This window comes from Hemisphaericaspora subhashii (genome assembly GCF_019202705.1).
Source record: "Hemisphaericaspora subhashii strain CBS 10753 chromosome Unknown scaffold214, whole genome shotgun sequence".
NCBI lineage: Eukaryota > Fungi > Ascomycota > Pichiomycetes > Serinales > Debaryomycetaceae > Hemisphaericaspora > Hemisphaericaspora subhashii.
Genome location: NW_026057477.1, coordinates 11 through 9,021, shown reverse-complemented (window position 1 = coordinate 9,021; position 9,011 = coordinate 11). Strand labels below are relative to the sequence as shown.

The 9,011-nt window shown below is 28.6% G+C and overlaps 4 protein-coding genes across 4 annotated transcripts; 1 reads left to right on the top strand and 3 right to left on the bottom strand. All coding sequences in view use genetic code 12, as the record gives it.

Moving 5' to 3' along the window:
* Positions 1 to 91: 91 nt before the first annotated feature.
* On the bottom strand, positions 92 to 1,640 carry SEF2 (Sef2p; the record flags this gene model as incomplete). The annotated part of the gene is made up of 1 exon (XM_049410247.1): positions 92 to 1,640. A coding segment is annotated over one exon (1,549 nt), but the record flags the coding sequence as incomplete, so codon positions are not given.
* Positions 1,641 to 3,309: 1,669 nt separating this feature from the next.
* On the top strand, positions 3,310 to 4,043 carry SNM1 (Snm1p; the record flags this gene model as incomplete). Its single annotated transcript, XM_049410246.1, has 2 exons — positions 3,310 to 3,370; positions 3,763 to 4,043. 2 exons carry the CDS (start codon positions 3,310 to 3,312, stop codon positions 4,041 to 4,043), a joined length of 342 nt encoding a protein of 113 aa, XP_049260616.1.
* A 42-nt stretch (positions 4,044 to 4,085) lies between these two features.
* Positions 4,086 to 5,912, bottom strand: J8A68_006107 (uncharacterized protein; the record flags this gene model as incomplete). The annotated part of the gene is made up of 1 exon (XM_049410245.1): positions 4,086 to 5,912. The coding sequence occupies one exon, from the start codon at positions 5,910 to 5,912 to the stop codon at positions 4,086 to 4,088; it is 1,827 nt and encodes a 608-aa protein (XP_049260615.1).
* A 561-nt stretch (positions 5,913 to 6,473) lies between these two features.
* Positions 6,474 to 7,898, bottom strand: HST3 (NAD-dependent histone deacetylase; the record flags this gene model as incomplete). Its single annotated transcript, XM_049410244.1, has 1 exon — positions 6,474 to 7,898. One exon carries the CDS (start codon positions 7,896 to 7,898, stop codon positions 6,474 to 6,476), a length of 1,425 nt encoding a protein of 474 aa, XP_049260614.1.
* Between the last annotated feature and the right edge of the window lie 1,113 nt (positions 7,899 to 9,011).

The window sequence follows — 9,011 nt, the reverse complement described above, 5'->3', positions numbered from 1 at the left end:
AAGGTACGGCATATTACTATTCCGATACGCGCTCCGATATACAATAATCGAACAATGCTTAATATTTTAAAACTGGTATTGACAATCTTACTTATATATTTCTTATATTCAATCAAACTAATATCCGATTGTGATAAACAATAAACAAATAATTGTAATTTTGAATATTCAATCGATATTCGAATTAAATCAGATAAATAAACCTGATCATGCCATAATAACATTGATTCAACATCATTTAAAATAATTTCAAACATATTAAAATTAATTAATTTCGAAGTATTTAATTGATTGGGGAGGAGAAGGATAGATTCATTGGTATCACCAATTAATTGATTCATATTTTCATTTAATTTTGATTGAATCATTGATATTTTTAACATTGAATTTATATAATGATCAAATTCACCAATTTCGGGATTTAAAATATCTAAATTTGATGATTTATTTATAATATAATCTTGAGTGGTAAATCCATTATAATTGTTATTAGCGAGTCCAAGATTAATTAACCAATAATTGGAATTTATATTTATGAATTTATAAATCCGTTCCCGAATTAAATCATTTAGATTAACTTCATTAGAAATGTTTAGTTTTGTTTTATGACTAAATTCATCAATAAATTCTAATTTATGTAAACCAAATTGTAATGAAAGGGTTTTCATGGTAGATATGAATTTCACCGATAAATTATCAGCAATTTTAGAATTATGATTGGGTATTGGCCAAGTAGTTAATATCAACAAAGCACATATAACATACAAAGATCTTGGAGTAGTTAACCATAATTTATGTACGACTAAAGTTTTAATATGTTCAGCTAAAGTTTGATAAATTTCATAAGGTTTATTATTTGGTATTGGAGGATTATTTAAACATGAAGTCATTATAATACACCAAAATAATAATTCATTTTCTTGATGAAATTGGACCAAATCTAAACTGGTAAAGAATTCTTCTGGGAATATTGGTAAATATTTATTAAAATTAGATTCATAATTGGTAATTAATCGATGAATTTGTTTATGAGTTAATATTATTGGTTTAATTGATTTATTACATGATAATATAAATTTTGATGAATCTTTGTTACTTGTAGATGGGTGTTGTTGATCAAATGGTGATAGTAATATTTCAGGAGATGGAATATCTTCAGGTGATTGTATAACTGATTGAATAGTTGATACTTGTGGAATAGCTTTAACTTGTTTCTTGATTAATTTAGGTGATGGTTCTCGGGGTGGTGGTACTATCTGTTGCATAGCCTTACCTCTCTCTAATAATAATTGAATCATATTAGTTTTACGATCAATTAATTTATCTAAAACATAAGTTAAATCTTCAACTTCATTAGTTAATTTTTCAATTAAATCAATATGTTTATTAATATTAATTCTATTAGGATGTTTTGTTATAACATCTAAAGTACAATTAATATTCTTTTTAGCACAATGTGAACAAGGTAATGGATTGGTAATTAAAGCATCACATTTAGTTTTATGTTGTCTACATCTAACACATGATTTTAATACTTTAGTTATTGGTTTATCTTTATCATTACCATTACTACTACTAGTAGTAGTTGTAGATGGTATTATTAGACGTAGTCTATTCTTCAGATGTAATGACATTATCATTGGGAAGTATAAAAGGTATAGGTGATTGTATGGGCGGGAAAATAAATAAATTTGTTTAGATCAATAGAAAAAAAACTTAAATGTAAATACAGATACTTGATTAAGTATTTTATGTTTTGTAGTAAAGTAAATACACAAGAATGTAAAATCAATAAGAATTAAGAATAAGTAAGAAAGAATAAGAAGAAATAAGTAATTATATAAATAATATTAAAGGAAACGAATAAAAGGTGAATAAATATATTCGATATATCCGAAGTGTGGATTTAAACACTTTAATAATATCACAAGAGAAGTGTGTATAAAGAGAAACATAGATAGATAGAGTGAGGCGTAAGGCCACTACAAAGTAAAAACTATAATTAAAATAATAATCATAAGACCGGAGTGAGTATCTCCCCTGTTATTGTGTTATATAATCTTAGTAATATTATTCTTATAATAATCTATTGGTTAGTAACAAATAGATATTTAATTCCGATTGCGAATTTAATTATTTATTTAAATTTAAATTGCAACCATTTTATATTAAGTAATCAATATTTAACAAACTATCATTGGCTATTGACTTACACAGAGTAACCGATTTTCGGTCAAATCATAAGAAAAAAAAAACAAAGAAGAAGTATAGATCTCACATTTTTTTTTTTTTTTGCAACCCCCCCAAATATCTACACTAATTAATTTAAATTTACACATAAACTCTCAGTAATACTCTTCTTCTTATATGATATTTGTGTTATGTTTTATTGTTAATTGTTAAGAGAAGATATGTCATTCATTGGTTAAAATACGCCAATCACAGTCTAAGTATTATATTTGTATTAATCTTATTTCTTATTGGATTCATCTGGTTAAGAAGAAAAAAAAAACTCGGTACTCTCTACTCCTTTTTTTTTTTTTGCTACATTTATTTATATAACCACCACATTTATCTAAAAAGCCGATCGGAGTGAAAATAATCCAATATCATCACAATCTTAATTAGCTAGTTTCATATCAATCTCTATCTATAGTTTTAATAAGTGGTTTAACATCTAGAAATAAAAAATCATACCACTTCTCCTTCAATCTAACATCGAATCCTATCCCCCCTCTTTATGGTTAAATGCGATACGGACATATCGGTATCACATTCACATACTCATACTTTCGGACCAGCAACCCCAACTATTTCTCTTCCACCTTTTAAACAACCCTTAACATATGAATACTTTAACATTTTTACATATGTAACTTGCTTCTAAACAGTCATTGACATATCACACGATTTATAGGTTGTATAGTAGTCTTGTAGTATCTTTGTAATAGTCTGGCCCCAATTCTACCACTGAGAAAATTGCAACCACTACAAATCAAAAACAGAGAAGAAACCGTTTAAATAAGAACAGATACTATTCATTTTGAATTCATTTAATGTTACTCTAAATTAAATTGATCACATCTAGGTCAGTTCAATGGTTTTGCCCCTCGTCTTATTTCCAATGGCTGCGTAGGTTTTAGTCGTTTTTTGCAACCATTTTTTTTTTACCATATCAGAATCATTAGAAAACATTGTAACCACACAACCAAGTTTCCTTGTTAAAAAATAACCATTCTTACCTTTATCTCTTCTCTCTAGTATTCTTTGTTTGAAATAGCTCCATCATACAATAATATAACTTAACCAATGTTACTCTATAGTAATGTTACAATAAAAAATCCCACAGTTCCAATAATTACGTCGCCCCGTGCGTAATTATCATCCCCGGGGAGATGCTCATCTTCAAAAAATATTAATCTCGAAACACCATAATCACCATTATCTTATCTCACCACCCACATCCCAACACAATGTCAAACAAACAGTCATCATCATCACTAACACCCGCCCAAATTACCTCCCTTCATCTCTACGACCTCACCCACACCACCCCAACCTCACCCTTAAACAAACTCTACTCCATCCGATTTGAATCTCACCTAACCCAAAAATCAATCAATCTCCCACCAATACTATCACATAAATTCTGTCCCGCGTGTGGAATGATTCGAATTCCCGGGATAAATGTGTCGATTAGAATAATATATAAGAAAAAAGGGAGACGGTTACGATATAGATGTTTACGATGTCGAGGGATAGAATATGATGATTCGATAATTCAGGGGTCTACAGAAAAACCAACAGAGACGGTAGTGGAAGAGGTAAAGGAGGAATTTAAGGCGGAATGGTCGGTTGAAAAGAATAGTAATCGAGTCAGTCCAGAAGCTGGTGCTGGTAGTGGTGGGAATAAGAAATCAAAAGATCGAGCAAAGAAACGATCTAAACAATTAAATTTATCAAATTTATTAGAACTGAAGAAGAAACAGAAATTACAAGAATCAAAATTGAATTCATTAGATTTAATGGAATTCCTCAAATAACCCTTTTTATAGATTATATATTAACTATACATAGAATAAANGCTAATGTCTTTTATTATTATTATTATTAGATTCTCTTATGATATCTCTTATCCATCTTCTTCTCCTATAATATTGTCTAGGTATATAATCATTCACATCAGAATTAGTCCCATCTTCATTATCAAACATTGCAGGTATTGCATCATAAGCCCATTTTTCATCATCATCAATTATAACCAAATCTTTAATCAAGTTTTCTTCAACCCATTTATTAGTTTCATAATCTAATTTCCATTTACTTCCTGGGACAAATGTATAATTCTTGGGTGGTTTAATTTCTGATAATGATTCCTTTTTGGGTAGTCTTTTGAATGGTAATTCTGAATATTGATTATTGGTCTCATCATCGTTATTATTATAATAATCATCATAAAAATCATCAATTGTTTCATTATTCATTTCTAATTGAGATATAATCGCCAGATTAAATCTTCTAGTTGCAGTATTCGTGGTATAAAAATTCGGTGTAAACCCCACTAATCTCCATATCTTAGTTCTACGATCTAATTTTTGTAATTCATAAATCTCAACCGTGGTAGGATATCCAAACATTTCAACATCTTGAGTACTGTTGTTATTAGTTTCTTCTAAATCTTGATGAAATAATTTATACAAGTCCATAGTTTTCTGATCTTGTTGATCATCTACTAATGATTGAGTTAATTTCTCTTCAATCCTATTGGCATAATTTTGGAAATTTAATCTTGTATGTTCACTATAAAACCATTCCAATAATTGACCTTTAATCAATGGATGATTCATAACAACAAACAACCAAATATTAATAATCCCCCATAATTTAACAATAATAAAATGTTTCAATAAATAATCCACCCCCAAGGGCACCAAATATAAACTCGAAACCATCAAACTTATCAATGAGATAAATATTGCCGAACTAACTTTTTCATCCTTAAAATATAAATAATCTTTAGTTAACCAAACCATATAATCCCAACATTTTATATAAAATTCCATAAAATTTTGCGTATCCGTCAAATTCATCACGAATTCTTGTGAAAGTACCGGAATCGGTTTGGGGATCTTATATTTATTAACCCTAACCTTCGCCGGCAAGGGGTTTTGTTCAAAATATTGATGATAAAACGTCGAATCAGGAGGATATATAACCAAATAATGCGGAATCATAATATTTCCCAATACATTAACAATCGGAACAATAGTAATTAAATAAGGTTTTAATATTACATGAGTTATAATTAATAATATCCCCATGGTAAAATATGGATTTGTCCAATTCAAAAAATCAATTATTGAATTTATTAAAATATAAGTTCCCGAGTTTCGTTGATGTAACATATTTGAATGTTTTTGCATGATGGCAAGACTTAATCCTGGTCTCAGTTTCAGAGCTTCTGCTCGATATGATAAGATTTTTGATTCATGTTCATCCATGGTTTCATTTGATCCCATTATTGATAATACTTTTTCCATTAATTTGTCAGATAGGAATTGTGATGATGATGTGGAAGCAGCAGCTGCTGCCGCTGTTCCTAGATATGTGGAGTATGAAGAAGTATTTGACATGATTGTACTTGTAGGCTCACCTCCCAGTGTTAATGTATCATTTGACCCAGCTGCAGAACCAGATCCACCAGGAGTATTATTTGTGTTTAATCCATTATTTGAAGGAATTGGATTATTGCTTTCCTGTGTTGCATCACGTTTCCAAAATGATGTGAAATTCTCCAAATCAATTGATATATGTCTTTTAGCAGCTTTTCTTAATTTGGATCTATCATTATCTTCTTTGGCAGTATCTTCAATTGATAATAAATTCCCAATTAAATTTGATACAGAATCCATAATTCCAGTTGATTTAAACCCAATAATTAAATAATGAAGAAAAGTTTGAAAAATGATTAAACACAAATAAATTGTATAAGTTACAATTAATGCAAAATCAAATCTTCTTCGTTTATTGGTTAATTGATATAAAATGTTTTTATAATTATTAATTAATGATGACAATTTGTTCTAAGATAACTATTTCTTTATTAGTTATTATAGAACAAATAATAATTAACAAACTAATCTCTTATACAATTATCTAACTGTTTATATATATGTAAAGTTATTAATGTCTTCTTCTGTATCCTCTTTTTACCCCAAGGTAATAAAGAATAAAATAAAAACGTCATGTGATAATTTGTATACAAATAGAGAAGACAAAAAGCAAGCGAAAAAAATGCATCTCACCATTTTTCATTTGAATTCCTCCACAAAGAAAGTTTAAAACTACATTAGCAAACAATTTAACTTTTAACAGCTTTCCTTTTTTAATAAGGGGTCTCTCTTTATCATTATTTACTAATACTTAAATATTATACATAGAAGAACAACAAGAATAGTGTTATCATAACACAATCAATCAATTACAATTACAGATCTATTTCTCATCTCTTTTTTCATATTCATATTCATTCTTCCTGTTCCTCGGTTTAATCGAGAATCAGTTAAATCTTTTAATGGTTTATCATCATCCACATCCTCATCCTCATTAAATGAAGATGTTGGTGTTGCTAGTCTAGATTCAGTTTTAATTTTCTTATTACCAGATTGTTGTTGTTGTCTTTTCAATGTAGGAGGGTTCGACGGCCTTATTCTTTTCTTTAATGGAGTAGTTGGTGGGGTTAATATTATTCTACCCTCTTCTTCTTTTACTTCTTGTTTAATTATTTCTTGTTTTATTGTTATTTCCGATTTAATTATCTTTTCTTGTTTAACTCCAATCTTCTTCTCCTCTTTAATATCCTCCCCCAGTATTTGATTATTCTTTAATTTCTTTGAATCTAATTGTTCTTGAGTCAAAAACAAATCGGGAATCTCTTTTTTCAAAATGTGAATAAAATCATCACAATCACATAAAATTTCATAATCAATATAATTATCCCATTGTTTAGAAAGACTAGTTTTATTTATAAATATAACTTTCCCATTCTTATCATGAATAGATTGACTTAATGATTTAACTAATTTCTTAACCCCATCAACTTTTAATGAAGTACCCATTATAATCAATAAATCAGGTCTTGATCTTAAATCAACATTTAATCCTTGTGATAATATCTCTGATTGTGGATGATGTTCTCCATATAATACAATATCAGGTCTTAACATTCCAATATTCCCGGTTATTCTTTTCCCAGAATATAATCGTTCTTCATATTTTGCATAACAATTTGAACATTGAGGATTTATCCCTTGAGATAATAATATTTGATAATCTTTATTCCAATCAAAATTACTAAAACAATGAGTACAACTTAATTTATGTAAATTACCATGTAATTGAACAACATCAAGAGATTTCCAAATTTCATTAAATTTCTTTGAATTATCAAATTCTTGTAAATTAATCCCTAGATTTAAATTAATTGATTTTTCTAATGAATCAATATTTTGAGTATAACATCTTAATAATTTATTCTTATCCTTTAATATTTTAATAAATTTATGAGTTTCAGTTGGTCTTGCTTTTAAACTTGATTTATATAATGATTCCATAAATGTACAAAATATAGATAAACTAATTTCATCACGAAATAAACTAATATCAAATAAATCTTTCCCCTTAACAACAGTCCTTGGATGTTTCGATTTAACTAAGTTATATAATCCATTTGAAGATCTAAAATCAGGTATACCGGCATTACATGAAATACCAGCACCTGTTAATACTGTACATTTTTTAGATTTGAAAATGTGTTTAATCACTTCATTTAGCCTGATGGATACATCGGCTGGAATTGTATCATTTGGATTATGTTGATTTAAATCAAGCGTTATCATATTAATTCCTTTATTATCTTTCTGTCTGTGTGAGTTGCAAGGTGTAATCGCTGAGGTTAACTTTTTTTTCAATGAATTCTTCTTGCCTCAGTTGTATCCTCTTCTCTTGAAGTTATATAAGTCGCTTTTGGTGTAAGTAATGTCTTTTCGTATTCTTCTTCTTCTATAGTATCATAAACAGCATATAAATGTCTCTCTCGTTTTCTTCTATTCTTTATGGTAATGAAGAAGAAAGAAGCAATGTGGTTGTAAATGTAACCAATTATTATAAGAAAAAAGGAAAAGGGGATTATTGCAATAGGGTAGTGTAAAATTGTTGCAAAAAAATGACGCTTTACTTTACCTTAAAGATGCCTTTGAAATGGTGTTTCCTTTGTAGGTTCAATTGTATACACTTTTTAATTGTAGCTTTTAATTAGAAAAGAATATATACAACTCTGAGGATGTGAACAAAAAGACTTTGGTGGTTTCTGTTAAAAAAAAGACTGAGATTTTTCAATTCAATAAATTCGTGGGTTTGTGTAATATCAATTTGTTCAAATTTACCCAAATTGGGAAATATCAAAACACGAAAAGTTGTTTAACAAAATGTAAACAATTTTAATTAACTAAATACCAAATTACGATTGTTTAAGACAATTTTGTGTAATTAAATGAATACACATTAACAAATAAGACAATTCTAACTGTCTGGTCCCCCTGTCTGTTTCATATTTCTATGGAATCACAGGGGGGGGAATTTATTTATCTCCTTTGGCTGCAACTAATATCTATTCAAGTTGGCCCCAGGCTTTCAAAATCGTATTGTATACCTTCGTCGTAAAAGATTTGAATCCTTAGAAAGGTTCATTGCATCATCTCTCTTGCAAATACTATATTTGAACTTTCATTTTGTACCTTGAGACGAGAAGTATTAAATCTAAAGGAAACCCTATTCAAACCGTACACCGAAGTTCCTAAATCGTACTCTCTAGTCTCTGCTCAGACTCGTCATGGATCTAGTTGGGCTGATATTATGGGGAGTTTGCTGAAAAGTAATCATCCCAAACCCTCTTTATAGGTGAATAATTATATAGGTATTAAATATTTATATTAAACTAACTATCAAACTAA